Source organism: Tupaia chinensis, unplaced genomic scaffold, assembly GCF_000334495.1.
Source record: "Tupaia chinensis unplaced genomic scaffold, TupChi_1.0 Scaffold000561_1, whole genome shotgun sequence".
Classification (NCBI taxonomy): Eukaryota; Metazoa; Chordata; class Mammalia; order Scandentia; family Tupaiidae; genus Tupaia; species Tupaia belangeri.
The window spans coordinates 3,795,747-3,814,418 of NW_006160074.1; the positions used below are offsets into that span (position 1 = coordinate 3,795,747).

General features: G+C 47.9%; 1 protein-coding gene across 1 annotated transcript in view; it reads left to right on the forward strand.

The window, feature by feature from the left end:
* The window catches only part of MADD (MAP kinase activating death domain), a 50,699-nt gene that overhangs the window by 19,560 nt on the left and 12,467 nt on the right, over positions 1 to 18,672 (forward strand). Inside the window, 13 exon segments of the mRNA XM_027775437.1 lie at positions 16 to 67; positions 163 to 313; positions 572 to 778; positions 3,155 to 3,208; positions 4,144 to 4,244; positions 8,001 to 8,084; positions 8,381 to 8,539; positions 13,559 to 13,618; positions 13,621 to 13,672; positions 13,956 to 14,018; positions 14,259 to 14,379; positions 14,484 to 14,589; positions 16,205 to 16,315. Coding sequence (XP_027631238.1) covers positions 16 to 67; positions 163 to 313; positions 572 to 778; positions 3,155 to 3,208; positions 4,144 to 4,244; positions 8,001 to 8,084; positions 8,381 to 8,539; positions 13,559 to 13,618; positions 13,621 to 13,672; positions 13,956 to 14,018; positions 14,259 to 14,379; positions 14,484 to 14,589; positions 16,205 to 16,315 — 1,321 coding nt within the window.

The window sequence follows — 18,672 nt, forward strand, 5'->3', positions numbered from 1 at the left end:
GCGGAGCATGCTGACCCGCACGGTGCAGTCAGAGGATGAAGCCCGGCAGGACGTCATCCCGGACGTGGTCAGTGTCTGGGAGGGGGAGTCCGAGTCGACTGCAGAGAGGGACGTGAGTGCCCGAGGCAGCTTGCCCACTGTCGTCCCTGGTTGCTGTTGCAGGAGATCAGCCGGAAGGTGTACAAGGGCATGCTCGACCTCCTCAAGTGCACGGTGCTCAGCCTGGAGCAGTCCTATGCCCACGCGGGCCTGGGCGGCATGGCCAGCATCTTTGGGCTTCTGGAGATCGCCCAGACCCACTACTATAGCAAAGGTAGGGGTCGTGCCGCCACAGCTCTCCCACTCTTCTCCCACCGTACTTCTCCCAAACGTCACGGTGCTTCCGGTCAGCCTTTTGTGTTTTAGCGCATGTTTATACTTGGGTGGGAACTTTTCTGCCATAAGAAAGATGTCAGGTTTTTTTTTTTTCCTTTCTACATCATCCCGTGTCCTGACCTCTCCCACCTCAATTCCGTGCCTCAATTCCCACTCACGCTCTCTCTTGACTTCCTCTATCGGTCTTTTTCCTCAGAACCAGACAAACGGAAGAGAAGTCCAACCGAGAGTGTCAGTACCCCCGTCAGCAAGGATCCTGGTCTGTCTGGGCGGGGGGACCCAAAGGCTATGGCGCAGCTGAGAGTTCCCCAGCTGGGACCTCGGGCACCCAGTGCTGCAGGAAAGGGTCCTAAGGAACCGGACACCAGGAGCCTAAAGGAAGAGAATTTCGTGGCATCTATTGGTACGTGTCACTGCGTTTGGTGTGGTAGAAGGGTCCTGGCTTTGTAAATACCCCCCCTTCTTATCAATTCATCCAGAAGCCCACCTTGCTCTTCCCCATGCTTTGCTGTCTAGAGAGGGAGATAGGTCAGTGTCCATTTCCGATGGCATTTCTTTATGCTCCTCTGTCACTTGTGCTTCATCTGCAGCCACCCCGCCTACATCTCACAGAGAGGTTGGACATTTTGTCTAGAGGGTCCAGTGAGTCCCAGAGCGGGGGGTCAGAGCTCTAGTCCCGGTCCCTCTATTTGTATCTGGATTTCTTCGCAGAGTAGAGAGGTCACGTGAGGCCTTGAAAGCTCTAGGGATGTTTATAGGTGCACCTCTGGGTCTCTGAAGGCAGTTTTCGCCCACCCAGTCGGTACACTGCCCTGGAATTTGTTCGCTTGGACCTCAGAGTGTAGATTTCAGAGCAAGCCCATCTTTAAACCTTCTTCACTTGACTTGATTAAAAGCTTGTTTAGGGGCCAGCAGGTGGCATGCTGGGTAAGGCACATGACTGATCATGGTTTGAGTCCCGGACCTGGTGGCTTACCTTCTCATTTGCTCTCTTTGTCTTTCTCTCTCTTTGTTTCTCTCTTGTCAAATTTAAAAAATAATAGCAATATGGGGATTAGCAGTTGGCATAATGACTATGTCTCTGGACTCCCATGTAGTTGACCGCGGTTCGAGTCCTGGACCCAGTGGCTTAAACTCACACTGGGCACATGTGCGTGTGTGTGTGCCCAAGATCCAGAGAGGAGAATGGAGGAGAAGGATTTCTCACTTTCTGTCTCTCTGTCTCTCTCTGCCTTTCTGGCGAGCACACGTACCCTATAGCAAAAACCTCTAAATAATAATAATAATAATAATAATAATAATAGCAATAGGGACCAGCAGATTCCATTATGGTTGTGTCAGTGGACTCCCACATAGTCAGCCACAGTTCGAGTCCTGGACCTGATGGTGTAAAACTCACGCTGGGTGCATGTGTGTATCCAAAACCCCACGAGGAAAATGGAGGATAAGGGATTCTGGCATGGCTGTCCCCTCTGGAGGGTAATTTCTCGCATTCTGCCTCTGTCTCTCTGGTGAGTGCACGTGTCCTATAGCCAAAAAAAAACTCTAAAAAAAGATAGCAATAAATAAAATTAAACAAATAATTTGTTAAAAAAAAAAAAAAAAAGAAAGAAAGAAAGAAAAAGGCTGGTTTGCATTCAGCGTTTCCTCTTCCCCACTAGGGCGCTGCCTTGGTGAGCTCTCCAGGTGTCACCTCTGTTTGGCTCACTTCCTTCTTGGCCTCTAGTCATCCAGGTCGTGTCTTTCTGGTTCTAGGTCCCTAGGCACAGTGATTGCAGCTGGCACCTCTTCGCCACCGCCATCAGTGGTTGCTGACAGTTCCCACAACATGGCAGTGGGGACTCAGTCTCCTCCTCAGGGGAGCCACACTCCTCCAGCCAGCATAGCGCTCTCCTCAGCCCTGGTTTTCTCTTACCTAATGCGACGTTCTAAGAAAAGAGACTGGCCAGTTTGAAAATTAGGAGTTTTAGGCCTGTGCTTACCCCCAACTAGGGATGACTTGATGCAAATCACTTTCCCTCTCAGGATTTCTATTTCCTCATCTGGAAAATGAGGAAATCTTACAAAATAAACCCCAAAGTTCCCCTCGGGAGAAGAACGACCACGCTCCCTATTCACTCTGCTTTTCCCTACTAAGATGCTCGTCTTGACCACGTCATGTTCTCTGTTGCTTGTACGAAATGCTTCCCAGAACCCAGACTAAAACCTTGTCTCTTGGTAGGGCAGGCACAGGGTCTGAGGGTGAGTTGGTTTCTGGGGTAGCAACAAGGAGGGATGTCTCCTGCCGGCCTGCATTGGCCTCTGTCCAGCGCAGTGTCCAGATTGGTGTGCGAGGTCTTCCCTGGGCTCTAGCCAGTGCCCGTCCCCAGCTCCTGTGGCAGAGGGAGCACGGTGTGGTGAGGTTTAGGCTGCTCCTAAGGTGCGTGGCTCTCACCAGGGGCTCCACCCCCTTAGGTCAGTTTCCTCATGCAAAAACGAAGGCGCTGCAGGAAGGGCCTTTCCAGCTCTAACATTCTAGAGTTTTCACTGCCGTATTGGGGGGTTAGCATTAGGAATTTGGAGTCTTTAGTATGTAAGTTTGGGGGAAGGCATTGGATCTCTCGATTCTCCTCACATTCCCCCCCCCCACACACACACACACAAAGAAGATATCTCTGTGTCTCTTGATTGGTAATCTGCCTGAGCCGGAAGCAGCTTGGGTGGGCGGGTGTCCATTCCCCTGTCTGACCAGCCTCTGACTCTCTGTCTCTCTCTCCTGCTTGCATTGCATCTGGGGTAGAATTATGGAACAAGCACCAGGAAGTGAAAAAGCAAAAAGCTTTGGAAAAACCGAGTAAGGAACAAATGCCCCTTCCTGTTCCCAAGTCTTCCATACCTGCCAACTCCCCAGGCCCAGTTGGGGCAGGCTCCCTTGTCAGCCCCACCCCAAATTTTGCTCTTGGGGGGGGTGTTTGGAATGAAAGCAGGTAGGTGGTCTGACTCCTAGGTACTTGGCTTGTAGGGTGCTTCCCCCCCGTAGCAGTCAGGGCGTCTGCTGAGTTAAGTCCCCAGGGACTTGGCTCTCGATTGCTTCAGAGCGGGTGGGGAGAACGAATGCCCCTCAGCGCCCCTCATTGGCTGAAAGCTCCCCCCCGTGAGAAGGCCTGTGGGCATAGTTGGCAGAGATGGTTGCCGTCCCTCTGTGTTGAGTGTGTAGCTGCCCAACTCTGGTGGCTTGCATAGGCACGCTTTCTTGCTTTCTGTCATTCTGTCCTTCTGCCATACCATTGCGGGTGGGCGGGGGGAAATGGGGGTGGTCTTTCTCTGAAATGTGGAAGTTTTGGCGTGGGGATAGCAGTGCCCACTGAAATACCTGGTGTGTGCATCTCACTGGGCCTAATCTTTTCTGACTCCTTTGGATGTACTTGTTTGAGAACTGAGCGATCTGGGGACCCTTACGGTCTCAACATGAGGGAAGCGCTGACCCTGAGTGATTTGGACTGTGGTTCAGACATTTGTGGAGCTTTTCTGTGTGAGGACGATTTGCTCAGAATTTTCTCAGGTTGGGAAGATGGCTGTGGGGTCCTTTGAGACCAGGTCTAATTTGTCCTGCCTGGTTCTTAAGGCATCCGGAAACCTCATCTTCCAGTGGGTCCCGAGGAGGGCAGCTCTGGAAAGGTGACTGGGAGGGGCCGAACAGGTCCGGGTCTGACCGTGCTGCTGTCCCTCTCTGTCCCCAGCCTGCCCCAGCCTTGGTGCACTGAGTAACAGACATCTTCCCCTCCTCAGGGCCTGACGTCCTCAAACCTGTCTTTGACCTTGGGGAGACAGAGGAGAAGAAGTCCCAGATCAGCGCGGACAGTGGCGTCAGCCTGACGTCTGGGTCCCAGGTTTGTGACCATCTTGCTGAGAATAGGAAGGGTTATTTGCCAGCTTAACATTCTTCAAGTTAAAAAAAAAAAAATAGCAAAACAAGCTTGAAACCACACAACTACTTAATAATAGAATAGTCAGCTCAGTATGAAGGCTGGAGGCCGTAGTGCACACCCGTGTCCTAGCTGCTCGGGAGGCTGAGACGGAGGGGTCACAGCATGGGGAGACCCTAGATGAATAGCGAAGGCTCTGGGGTGATATGGTACAGTGTCACGATCCACTACGTTGTGTTTTCGGGCCCAGCTGCAGTGCTGTGTGGTAGGGCACTGCCACACAATGCTGGAACTATGTGGAAGGCCCAGGTTTGGATCCCGGGTCCATCCGGTCAGGCTGGATGCTCCTGAGGTCTGGCTGACTGGGAAAATTACAGGGAGGGACCAGCAGTTAGCGTAATGGCTATGTCACTGGACTCCCATGTAGTTGACCGCGGTTCGTGTCCCGGACCTGGTGGCTTGAAACTCACACTGGGCGCGTGTGCGTGCCCAAGATCCCAAGAGGAGAATGGAGGAGAAAGGATTGCGGCGTGGCCATCCCCCCTGGGGGGTGATTTCTTACTTTCTGTCTCTCTGTCTGTCTGGCGAGCGCATGCGCCCTATGGCAAAAACCTCTCCAAAAAAAAAAAAAAAAAATGCAGGGAAGCACAGCATGGCAAGACCCTGTTAGAGTGTCTGTCTCTGTATTAGAGAAATAACCTAAAATAAAACAAACAAAAAAATTGTGTTTTCAAAATGTTGAGACATGGGACCAGCAGTTAATGTAATGGCTATGTCGCTGGACTCCCACGTAGTCGACCGCAGTTCGAGTCCCGGACCCAGTGGCTTAAAACTCACGCCAGGCGTGTGTGTGTTTGTGTCCAAGATCCCAAGAGGAGAACAGAGGACAAGGGATCGCGGCATTGCCATTCCCCCTAGGGAGTGATTTCTCGCTTTCTGTCTCTCTGTCTTTCTCTGTCTGTCTGGTGAGCTTCTTTCGGGGAAGCACACAACCCTAAGGAAAAAAAAAAAAAAAAACTCTCCAAAAAAAAAAATACTGAAATATAGGAAATTCTTTATAAAGCTATACACATTTTTAAAGCATATTTTTAAAAGATTCCAAGGATATATACTAAAATATGCACACTAGGACCAGCAGATGGCATGGTGGTGAAGGCGCTAGACTCACACATGGCCGACCACGGTTTGAGTCCCGGACTTGGTAGCTTGCTTTCTCACTTTTCCTCTCTCTCTCTCTCTCACTCAAATTGAATAAAAATAAATAAAACTAAGTAGTTCTTCTTTTTGAGAATTATTTTTATTTAGCTTTATTTTATTTGTTTATTTATTTTAATTTGACCAGAGAGGGACAGAGTGAGAGTGAGAGTGAGAGAGTGAGAGAGAGAGAGAGAAGGGGAAAGTGAGAAAGCAAGCCACCAGGTCTGGGACTCCAACTGCAGTTGTCCATGTGAGAGTCCAGCTCCCTTAACCATCATGCCACCTGCCGGCCCCAAATTAATTCTTTAAAAAATATATTTACTAAATATATGTAGTAATATATAAAATACATATACTGGGACCAGCAGATGGCATAACAGTTATGTCACTGTACTCCCACTTATCTGACTATGGTTCGAGTCCCGGACCCAGAGGCTTAAACTCAATGCCAGGGACATGTGCGTGCCAGAATCCGAAAGTAGAATGGGGAAGGGACTGTGGCGTGGCCATTCCCCCAGGGGTGACTTCTCACTTTCTCTTTCTCTATCTCTCTCTGTCTCTCCAGCAAGTGCATGCACCCTATAGCAAAAATCTCTCTTAAAAAAATACTAAATGTACTGAAATGGTAATATAGTTAATGTGGGTGGTAGAACTAATAAGAAATTATTATTTTTTTAAGTTTATTTTTTCCATGAGCAAGAAAGAGAGAGGGAGAGAAATTGGACCTCCCCCCAACTCCCAACACAATCTGGACCTAGTCCTGCCTTTGTCAGCCTCAGACTGTGGCACCTGCCGGCCTGGCACACTCAGAGGCGTCCAGACTTCAGCTGGGAACCTTCCCATGCGGGGTTGCCTGGCAGAGCATCGTGTTTTACTGCTGTCACTGTCTAGCTCCAAAAATTGTTTTGCGGGGCCAGCAGGTGGCATGGTGCTTAAGGCACTGGACTCCCACATGGCCGACTGTGGTTGGAGTCCCGGACCTGGCAGCTTAATTTTTTTTCTCTCTGTCCCTGGTGAGTGCATGTATCCTATAACAAATTAAAAAATAATGATAACAAATAAAATCAAATAAATAATTCTTTAAAGTATTATTATTATGTCCTTACTTGCACATGTAATTTTTAATCACATGCATGCATTTCTTTTCATGTGTTTTTTTCCTTTTCTGCTATGTAGGTCATACCTACTTATTTACTTTTATTTTATTTTTAAGAATTATTCCACTTAACCTTATTTATTATTATTATCATTATTATTTTCCAGTTTGATCAGAGAGAGAGACAGAGAGAGAGAGAGAGGGGAAGTGAGAAAGCAAGCCACCAGGTCCGAAACTTGAACCGTGGTTGGCCATGTGGGAGTCCAGTGCCTTTAAGCACCATGCCACTTGCTGGCCCCCCTATTTATTTACTTTTAAAATAATTATTTATTATCGTTCTTCACTTTGACCAGAGAGAGAGAGAGAGATGGAGGGTGAGAAAGCAAGCTGCCAGGTCTAGGACTTGAACCACAATTGGCCATATGGGAGTCCAGCACCTTAACCCAACATGCCACTTGCCGGCCCATCACACGTATTTGATATTCACAAAAAGAATATGTTGCTCAAGACATTTGTAGGAATGGTAGCCGAAGAGTAGGGATAGGGAGAAGTAAAAGTTACAATAGTTCTCCTCTTCTTTATTTTTTTCATAATTTGCAAGAGGGTGTGTGTACTTGCTAGAGAGAGATGGAGGGGTGTGAGAAAGCATCCTCCATGGGAAATGGTCATATCACAGTCCCTTCTCCATTTCTCCCTTCCTTTGAGATTTTGGGCATGCACACATGATCTCTTTTTTTTCTCTCTCTCTTATTTTAAGGGGGAGATTTTTGCTATAGGGTGCATGAACTTGCTGGAGAGAGAGAGATAGAAAGTGAGAAATCACCTCCGGGGTGGGGATGGCCACACCACAGCGCCTTCTCTTCCCTGGATTTTCGACATGCATTGCACACGTGCCTGGTGTGAGTTTTAAGCTGCTGGGTCTGGGACTTGAACCAGGGTCGACTACGTGGGAGCCCTGGGATGTAACCATTACACCATCTGCTGGTCCCAGTACACACATTCTCAAATCACCTAGTCAAGACTTGAACTGCACAGTTGGCCAGGTGGATCCAGCTTAACCACCATGTCACTGGCTGGCCTTTGAAAGTTGAAGCTTTTTTTTTTTTTTTTTTTTTGGTAGGAGGCGTGTGTACTCACCAGAAAGACAGACAGAAGAGACAGACAGAAAGCAAGAAATCACTTCCCCAGAGGGGATGGCCACACCACAATCCCTTCTTCTCCATTCTCATCTCGGAATCTTGGGCACACACACACATGCACCTGGCGTGAGTTTAAGTCACCGGGTCCAGGACTCGAACCGCGGTCGACTACATGGGAGTCCAGTGACGTATGCCATCTGCTGGTCCTGAAAGTTACAGTATTTCTAAGGGAAACAGAACAGTTTGGACAGCTTTCCTAACGTGCCCGGTTTCTGTGCCTTGTTTCAGAGGACTGACCACGACTCTGTCAGCGGCGTGAGTCCGGCTGTGATGATGCGCAGCTCGAGTCAGGATTCTGAAGTTAGCACCGTGGTAGGGGAACACCACACTGGCATCTTGGTGGGTGGGTGCGGAAAAGGAGGATACTCTCTCCTGGGAGGCTTCTCTTAGCGTCAGGTCAGCACGGTTCTCCTAGGGGAGATGTTTACCTGTCATAGGTGTGTCTGTGCGGGGTTTCAGGCTCTGCTCCCCTTACAAAGAAGGTGCTTCCAGAGGCTGGTGCTCCTCTGAACTCTGATACTTTCTCACGGTGGCAAGGAGCTCTAATGGCTGGGCATCTCTGGGGCCCTTCCTTGGGAAATGGCCCTCACTACCTTTTCTCCCTCTAGGTGAGTAATAGCTCTGGAGAGACCCTGGGAGCGGACAGCGACCTGAGCAGCAATGCAGGTGATGGACCCGGTGGCGAGGGCAGCGCCCACTTGGCCGGCTCTCGGGGCACGTTGTCTGATAGTGAAATTGAGACCAACTCTGCCACGAGCGCCATCTTTGTAAGCTCTGATTACTCACGAAAGGAGATGTGCGTGGGACGTTAGGAAAGAATGAAAAGTTAAACGACAGTAAGGAGAGAAAGATAAAATAAGGAGCGGATGATCCTCATATACTTGGGCTATAAGGAAAATGGATATGTGTGTGTGTGTATTTAAGAATTATTTCATTGGGAACCAGCAGTTAGCGTGATGGCTATGTCGCCGGATTCCCACGTAGTCGACCGTGGTTCGCATCCTGGACCCGGTGACCTAGAACTCACGCCGGGCGCGTGTGCGTGCGTGCCCAAGATCCCGAGAGGAGAATGGAGGAGAAGGGATTGCGGCGTGACCATCCCCCCTGGGGGGTGATTTCTCGCTTTCTGTCTCTATGTCTCTCTCTCTCTCTGTCTGGCGAGTGCACGTGCCCTATAGCGAAAACCTCTCAAAAAAAAAAAATTATTTCATTTATTTTCATTGTCATTATTATTACTATTATTTTTTGAAGTTGACCAGAGAGAGACAGAGGTGAGAAAGCAAGCTGTCAGGTTCAGGACTTGAACCACCGTCAGCCATGTGGGAGTCCAGCTGCCTTAATCAATACGCCACCTGCTGGCTCTTCAGGCTTTTTTTAATAGAGTCCTTTGACATCCTGGTGAAAGGGAGTTAGGCCCTCTCTAAATCACTGCTGAGTTAGGCTGCCCACCCCTAGTCGGGTTGGAGCCCCAGGCCCTGTGTAGTAACATGTTTGAAACAGTGATGGAAACCTCTGTGGTAACGGGAGGGCAGTTAGAGCTCTCACTGAGTGCCTGCCTACCTGTCTCTGTGGACTGCTCTGTTTGTATAGCCCTGTAACACAGCGTTTCATTGTAGTTTAGTCCTATCAGTCATGTGGAGTTTTCATTCATTAATAAACATCTGTGGGGCCAGCAGGTGACATGGAGGTTAAGGTACTAGATCCTACATGGCTCGCTGCACGGTTCCAGTCCCAGACCCAGCAGCTTGAAAATCACACTGGACAGGCATGCATATGTGCCCAAAATCCCAAGAGGAGAAAGGACTGTGGTGTGGTCATCCTTCTTGGGCGGGTGATTTCTCACTTTTCCTCTGTCTCTCTTACGAGTGCACGTACCCTATGGCAAAAACCTAAACAGACAAAGAACAACGCCTATGAAATCTTTTACCAAGTGCTAGGTTCTGTATTCAAGATACAGGGCTGGGCCGGCTGGTGACGTGGTGGTCGAGGCATTGGCTTCCCACGTGGCCGACCGTGACTTGAGACCCAAACATGGTGGCTTGAAAATCACAACAAATAAACAGATAAAGAAATAACGAAATAGATGTTTTTTTAAAAAAGTGTAAGGGACCAACAGGGGATGTGGTGGTTAAGGCACTGGACTCCCGTGTGGCCTACATTGGTTCGAGTCCCTGATTTGGTGGTTTGCTTTCTCAGTTTCCCTCCCTCTGTCTCTCTGGTCAAATTAAAATAATAATAAATACAATTAAAATAAATAATTTTTAACAAAAAATATTTTTTTAAAGAAATAAGAATGCATTTCTACTCTGAAGAAATTTGCAAGGGGACCACCAGATGACATAATGGTTATGTTGCTGGACTCCACATAGTCAATCACAATTCTAATCCTGGACCCGGTGACTTCAAACTCACACCAGGGACCAGCAGGTGATATGTGGTTAAGGTGCCAGAGTCTCCCACATGACTAACCACAGTTCGAGTCCTAGACCTGGTAGCTTGGTTTCTCACTTTCTCTCTCTGTCTCTCTCTCTGTCCCTCTCTGGTCAAATTAAAAATGAATGAGGGGCTGGTAGGTGGTGTGGTGTTAAGGGTGCTGGATTCCCACACGGCCGACCACAGTTTGAGTCCTGGACCTGGTGGTCTGTTTTCTCACTTTTTCTCTCTCTCAGTTTCTCTCTGATCAAATTAAAATAAATAAATAAAGGTAAATAATTATTTTTTTAAAAACATGAGCGAATGAATAAAATTAAACAATCTTTAAAACAAAATAAAACAAAAGAACCCACACTGGGCTTGTATGCATGTGTGCTCAAAATCCCAAGAGGAGAGTGGAGGAGAAGGGAACAAGTCATGACCATTTCCCCTGGGGGTGATTTCTCTCTCTGTGTCTCTGTCTTTCTGGCGAGTGCATGCGCCCTATAGAAAAAAATCTCTCTTAAAAAAAAAAAAGAAATTTGCAATTCAGTCTACGGCTGTGAATAGTCTCTTCTGGTAGGTGAGGGAACAAAGCCTTAGGAAGAGAAGAACTTTGCCTACATTACACGACTGTTGGCCACACCACCAGTGGCCCAATACGGGCCTCTTTAGGCAGCATTGAACACAGAGATGAGAATGGGTATTGCAGGAGCGCCTAGATCCTTGTCTTTGGTATGTGGGAAGAACGGAAGATATGATGAGAATGTAAATGAGATTACGTACTTCGTTCTCGACCCCAGGCCTTGTGCATATATGTCTGTCATAAAACTGGGACCTCCCGGAGTGAAGGTTGGGAGTAGGACTGAGAGTCAGCGAGGTGTCTCGAGTGAGTAGGCCTTAACTCTCACTGAGCCTAAGCAGCTGTTCTGGTAAGAGTGTTTGGGGGGCTAGTAGGATCCCACAAGGCCAACTGTGGGTTTCCCAGACCCGGCGGCTTGGAAAGCCTGCTGGTGTGGGGCATGCCCAGAGTCCCAAGGGGAATGGAGAAGGGCGGCAGTGTGGCCGTCCCCCAGGGGGTGCTCTCCCCTTTCCCTCTCTCTCTCTTCCTCTCATTCTGTCTCACCAATGAGCACACACACACCCTATAGCGAAATTTCACACACACACACACACACACACACACACACAAAGAAATAGTATTTCAAATCCTCTCGACAAGCTTCCATTCTGGATGTTAAGATAAAAACAATGGAGCATCCATCTTGTATGAAGCCATCCAGCCGTGTGCTACCTTTCCTGACATCTTCCTGGGACAAATTCTTTCTCATTTTATGCTCGTGGGCAAGGAGGCTTTGTGTAGTTGGGTTACTGAGGGCAGTTACCCAAATTTTTTGGCTCAAGGGACCAGCAGGTGGTGTGGTGGTTAAGGTGCTGGACTCACATGACCGACCACAGTTCGAGTTCCAGACCCGGTGACTTGAAAATCATGCTTGGTTGCGTGTGCACATGTGCTCAAAATCCCAGGAGGAGATTGGAGGAGAAGCGATTATGGCGTGGCCATCCCTCTTGAGGAGCGATTTCACTTTCTCTCTCAGTTTATCTTGTCTCTTTCCTGCAAGTGCACATGCTTCTGGCAAAAATCCGTAAAATAAATAAGTAAATAAAATGTTTTGGCTCAAAGAAAGGTCGTTTTAACAAGAAATCAATCATGTTGAGTATGGTCCATTGAACACAGTACTGCTGTGAGCCAGGAGACTGGCATTTACTCATACTAATTAGGTATTGCCCAATGTCTCTGGATCCATTGCTTCTCTGCCTATTTTGTTCCTACGTGGTGAGATGGTAATAGTCTCTACCTCTAACCTAGTTGGAAGTCTTCTGAACGAACAGAAAGTCCGATGTTGCAGAAGTGACTGAGAAGGTTGGTGCTGTTTCTCAGGGGCAGTAAGAAGCGGTAGGATGTGAACCTTCGTCAGTTACCAGCCATGTGCCAGGCACTGTTAAACGCTTGCTATATATTTTCAGATGTAACCCTTACAGCAACCCTGGGAGGGAGGTATTATAGCCTGCCTTTTACAGATGAGGGAAACGAGACTCAGGGGTAAAGCTTTGTGCCTGAGTTCACACAGCTGGTAAGTTCACATGGCATCTGGACCTTGGTCACGTGACTTCAAACCCCGCATTCCTTCTACTGGGTCTTGCTGCTACAGAAATTAGCCTGATTTTTTGGAACCAGCAGTTAGTGTAATGGCTATGTCGTTGAACTCCCATGTAGTCGACTGCGGTTCGAGGCCTGGACCTGGTGGCTTAAACTCATGCTGGACACATGTGCGTGTGTGCCTAAGATCCCAAGAGGAGAATGGAGGAGAAGTGATTGCGGTGTGGCCATCCCCCTGGGGGCGTGATTTCTCGCTTTCTATCTCTCTGTGTCTTTTTGGCGAGCGCATGCGCCCTATAGCAAAAACAATTACTTATTTAATTTTATTTATCATTATTATTATTTTTAATTTGCTACAGGGCATGTGCACTCACCAGAGAAAGAGGGAGAGAGAGAAAGGGAAAGCACGAAAGCAATCTGCCAGGTTCGGGACTTGAACTGTGATCGGCTATGTGGGATTTCAACGCCTCAGCCATTATGCCACCTGCTGGCCCCAGTTTTTTGTTTGTTTAAAAAAATAGCCTTATAGAGACTAAGGAGAAAGATGATTCAAAATGAGAACATGATCACATGGTTAAGGAGACGTAACAGAAAGCAAGATTGGCTGATTAACTATTTTTTAAATCATTATTTATTTTGTTTTATTTATCATTATTATTGCTATTTTTTTAAATCATTTATTTTGTTTTATTTATCATTATTATTTTTCAGTTTGCTATAGGGCATGTGCCTCACCAGAGAGAGACAGAGATAGAGAGGAAGAGAGAGTGAGAAAGCAAGCTGCCTGGGGCTGGAAGGCGGTGTAGAGGTTAAAGGCACTGGACTCTCATGTGGCCAACCATGGTTCAAGTCCTGGACCTGGTGACTTGCTTTCTCACTTTCCCTTTCTCCCTCTATCTGATCAAACTGAAAAATAATAATAGTAATAAATAAGTAAAATAATTCTCTAAAAAAGAAAGCAAGTTGCCTGATATGGGACTTGAACCACTGTTGGTCATGTGGGAGTCCAGTAAGTCAGTCACCATGCCACCCGGTGGCTTCCTAGCTTTTGGCCAGACCCTAGAAGCAAGTAGAGTAGCTGAAGCAGAGGTGCTGTGCTGTGTGCTGCCGAGGGGTGGTGACCCGTGTGTGAGCCTCTTAATGACATGCTTGGTCAACTTTGTCCCTGTTCGTTGTTGTCCCTGGCAGCTGACCTATCACCTGTTGTCTCTAGGGGAAGGCCCACAGCTTGAAGCCAAGTGCAAAGGAGAAGTTGGTGGGGAGCCCAGTTCGCTCTCCTCTTCCGAAGATGCGGGCCAGCGAGTCTACCTCTATGAGGGACTCCTCGGTGAGCAGCAGCCTGGGGAGGCCCCTGGCCCTGGGGAGAGAGCCGGCAGGAGGCTCAGCCAGGGGGCGGCTTGCACTGAGCAAGTCACAGCTTGACCTTTTGCTCATCTCAGTGCCGTCCTTAGGCGGCATTGGTGTGTCTGAAAAGAGCCGCTTCCTGGGTCTCTAACAAGTGGGTGAGGACTAGGGGAGATCAGATTTTGGTGTGACTCAACAGCCTCTGTCTTTCCGTCTGCCTTCCTCTCTCGCTTGCTACCGTGGTCTTCCTGCTCACAAACTGGCAGGAAGGGACAAAGGATCGATGTGGGACCAGTTAGAGGATGCCGCTATGGAGACCTTCTCTATAAGTAACCGCCTCTCTTCTTTGTGTGCTGTGTCCATCCGTCTTCCTTGGGAGGGACTGGGCCTTCCTTGGAAGCTTCTGGGGGTGGTGGCAGGAATGTTAATCTGGGGAAAAAGAGACTGAGGTTTCCATTGCCCTGGAATTTGTCATGACTCTCGTGTGTGTGGAGTTTACTCTTCATTTTCATTAGCAGCTTTATTTAAATGTTAGATAAACCCCTAAAAATCACCTTTATTCCACACAGGCAAAGAGCGTTCTACTTTATGGGACCAAATGCAGTTCTGGGAAGATGCGTTCTTAGATGCTGTGATGTTGGAGAGGGAAGGGATGGGTATGGACCAGGGTCCCCAAGAAATGATCGACAGGTACGGAGCCTAGGACACCCCTGAGCCTGTGCACACCCGCCTCCTCCCCGTTTGTCCTGTGGTCACCTGGTCGAGGGCTGATTCGTGCCTGGTCTCCTGCTTAGGTACCTGTCTCTGGGCGAACACGACCGGAAGCGACTGGAGGATGATGAAGATCGCTTGCTGGCCACACTCTTGCACAACCTCATCTCCTACATGCTGCTGATGAAGGTAACGCCGTGTCTGTGTCCAGCCTCTGACTCCGGAAGGGCCAGGCTCGTTCCCGGGTCGATATTTTGCGGCAGTTGGAAACCGTCAGAGCGTCTTACTAAGGCTCTCCTCCTGACTGGAAGTTAGAGCTCTTTCTGCCAGTTCACACACGGGTCATTTATCTGAAGCAGCGAGGCTGTTTTGTTACGGAATGTTGTCAAAGTAATCGATTCTTCTATACTGTTTATTTTGAATTTTGTATGTGCTTCCTCTGCCAAGGAGTTTTAAGATGCCAGTAGAGCTCCCCGCAGAATGCAGTGAATTTTAAAATATTTTTTTTTACAATTGTAGGTTTTAAAACCCTAGAAAGGATGACTCAGAATTCATTTTTCAATACCAGCTCTTTATCATGTAGAATTTCCAAAACTGTAAAATCCATTACCCACTAACAAAGTAATGATAGGTTCTAGTTGGGTTGAGTTATGCGGTATTTGTCACCTTGAAAGAAGTATGTTAGCAAACAGAAGAGTCCTACCCTGAAGGGGAGATGTGAATTTGGGGTTGCTGGGTAGAAGAGAGGCGTTTTGAGACTGAACCCCTGGGTTTCTCCTCCCATTCCTCCCAGCCTCCCTAAACGTGAAAGGATCGGTCTAGCAAATGTGGAAACTGTCCCACCGGTCCTGTCGGTTTGCTTCATTTTCTGTTGTAAGGACCATTGTCCTCTGCTGAATTCCGGAGTTACGGGGAGATCATCTCTGGGAGAGGACAGCCCTGACTGTCACCGGGTGTCTCAGCCATAGCCAAGTCCTGGTGTTGGCACTCTGGGCCATTGTTTCTCCTTTGTTCTCTGAGGGATCCTGGGGATTTTAGAGCCCCTTTGGAGCAAATGTTGTGGTATTATTTGGGGGTGGGGAGGAGGTGTCTCTTGAACCAGCACTGCCCTAAGAGCCACTTTTCTGAAGAAGCTAGTGACAGGGCCGGGCTTTGTTTCCTAGTGCGTTGTCACAATACAGCTTAATTGTATTGTATTTTTTTAATTTTAATTTTTAATTTTTGTCAAAGAGTATATGGGCACTTGCTCGGGAGAGACAGAGACAGTGGGAGAATAAGAAATCACCACGCAGGGGAGATGCCACCCTGCAGTCCCTTCTGCTCCATTCTCCTCCTGGGATTGGGCATGCACGCACACATGCCCAGTGTGATTTTCAAGCTGCCAGGTCCCAAACTCAAACTGTGGTTGGTCCTATGGGAGTTCAGTGCCTTAACCACCACGCTACCTGCTGGCTCCACACTGTTGAACAGCTTCTTCCATTTTCAGTGATTTGGTCTTTAAGAATTTCGCTTCTCTCTCTCTCTTTTAAAATTGTGTTATTTTAACTTTATTTATTTATTTTAAAATTTGACCAGAGAGGGACAGAGTGAGAGAGAGAGAAAAAAAGAAAGTGAGAAAGCAAGCCACCAGGTCCGGGACTCAAACTATGGTCGGCCATGTGGGAGTCCAGTGCCCTTAACCACCGTGCCACCTGCCGGCCCCGAGTTTTGCTTATCTTAGGTGGCAGGAACCTTATTTAAACTTTCTCTTCTCTCAGTTAAGAGGAAGGCAGCTCCCTTATTAAAACCCTGTGTGGCTCTCCAGGTCAATAAGAACGACATCAGGAAGAAGGTGAGGCGCCTGATGGGGAAGTCCCACATTGGGCTTGTGTACAGCCAGCAGATCAACGAGGTGCTCGATCAGCTGGCGAACCTGGTAAGCACTGTGTGGGCCATCCCTGGGAGCCTGGCTGCCCTCGCCAGCGCCCCCGGCTGGGCCTTCTGGCATAATGCAGAAGTCCCTCCACAGATCCCTTGACCTGTGTCACTGTACAGTCCAGGTCACTCCCCGCTTTGAAACTGGGGCAGAGTCTTCCACCCGGACAAGGCTTAGGGCTTCTGTCCTGCATCTGGGTCCTCTGTGCTGACATAGTCGTGGTGCAGCACTTCCGCCGTGCGTCCTTCCCGCGGCGCTGAGGACCCTCAGCCGAAGACCGTTTTCGTCATCACCCCGAGGTGTTACTGGCCTTTCCACCGGGTTGGCATTTGCACTTAGTACAAAGCAGCGGGGGACAAAGCTGCTGGTGCGTAAACACGGAGGAAGGCCAAGGCCCCAAAGCACGCTGGCAGCCGGTCGTGCTCCTTACAGCAGGGCACTCTAGGTTTACAGAGGCCAGTTTCGCTAACGAGTGTCCTGGACGAGGCAGAGAAAACCATTAGTTTTATTAAATATCCATCACTGATTATTGGTCATACATCATTTGTTTTTGGGTTATTATACATTTCAATATTCTTTTGTTTTATATATGCTTCCCATTGATATTAATATTAGATATGAGACATTAGACATATACGTAAAGCATTTCTGCTGCAATTATTTTTTTAAAAGAATTATTTAATTTTATTCAGTATTATTATTCAATTTGAGCAGAGAGCAAAAGGGTGAGAAAGCAAGCCTCCAGGTCCAGGACTCGAACCACAGTTGGCCATGTGGGAGTCTAGCACCCCAACTACCAGGCTACCTCTTGGCCCCATAATTATGGTTGATTTGAGAAAAAGCAGTTTGCAACAGTTTGAGTTGCTAAGTGAACCAGTAGTTTTGTTCAAGGAATGCCATTTTACTTGAAAGAGTAACTAACAACTTGGTTATTCGGAATTGAATAGTTGGAAGATATTTTCTCTAATGTTACTAACGTGAGGCAAACGTTTCAAGGAAAACAAATGGCAGGTACTTGTCTGTGATAATAGACTTTAACAGAAAAACATTTCAGACTTTTTTTTTTTTTTGAAGTTTTTTACTGTAGGGCACATGAACTCACTGGAAAGACAGAGAGACAGAAAGCGAGAAATCACCCCTCAGGGGGGTGGCCACACCGCAATCCTTTCTCCTCCATTCTCCTCTCAGGATCTTGGGCACGCACGCACGCACTCCTGGTGTGAGTTTAAGCCACCGGGTCCGGGACTTGAACCGTGGCTGACCAGATGGGAATCCAGTGACATAGCCATTACACCATCTGCTGGTCCCACATTTTGGACTTTTTAAAATGAGATTGGTGGTGACATTAATGAATGTGTGTTTTTGAATCGCACAATAGAACATGTCGGCCTTCGGAGAAGCTGCGTGCGTTGCTGAGCCGACGTGTGATGTTGCATATCCAAGTGTGGCACTCAGTGTGAGGTGGAATGTAATGTCCAAATGACTTTAAGATTTATTTAGGGACCAGCAGATGCTGCAGCAAGTACATCATTAGACTCCCACATGGCCAACTGCAGCTGGAGTCACGGACCGAGTCACAGACCCGCTGGCTTGAAAATCAGCTGGGCGCATTGTGTACGTGTCCAAGATCCTGGGAGGAGGATGGAGAAGGGATTGCAGCATGCCCATCTCCCCTGGGGGATGATTTCTTGCTTTTTATTTCTGTCTCTTTTTCTCTCTGGTGAGCACACGTGCCCTATAACAAAAATCTCTCTCAGAAAAGAAAGTAATTATTTTATTTATTGCCTTTTATTGTTACTATATTTAATTTGGGCAGAGAGAGAGAGCGCGAGCAAGCTGCCAGGTCCAGGACTCAAACTGCAGTCCATCATGTGGGATTCCAGCGTCTACACCACCATGCCACCTGCTGGCCACCCACAAGAATTTTTTTTTTTTTTTGAGAGGGTTTTGCTGTAGGGCATGTGCACTCACCAGAAAGACAGAGACAGAGAGACAGAAAGACAGAAAGCGAGAAATCACCCCCCAGGGGGGATGGCCACGCCATAATCCCTTTCCTCCATTCTCTTCTCGGGATCTTGGGCACGCATGCATATGTGCCCAGCGTGACTTTAAGCCACCGGGTCTGGGACTCGAACCACAGTCGACTATGTGGAAGTTCAGCAACATAGCCATTACGCTAACAGCTGGTCCCCCCAAATTAATTTTTAACATAATAGTATAAAATGTTTGTTGATAGTGTTTTCAGATTCCACATTGCAACTAACTTAAAGAAACTAATACTTCCAAGTTCTGGTATTGTATCAAAGGAGAATACACGTAGTTGTCTGAACAGGTTAAACCCTCCTCCTTTTACCAAA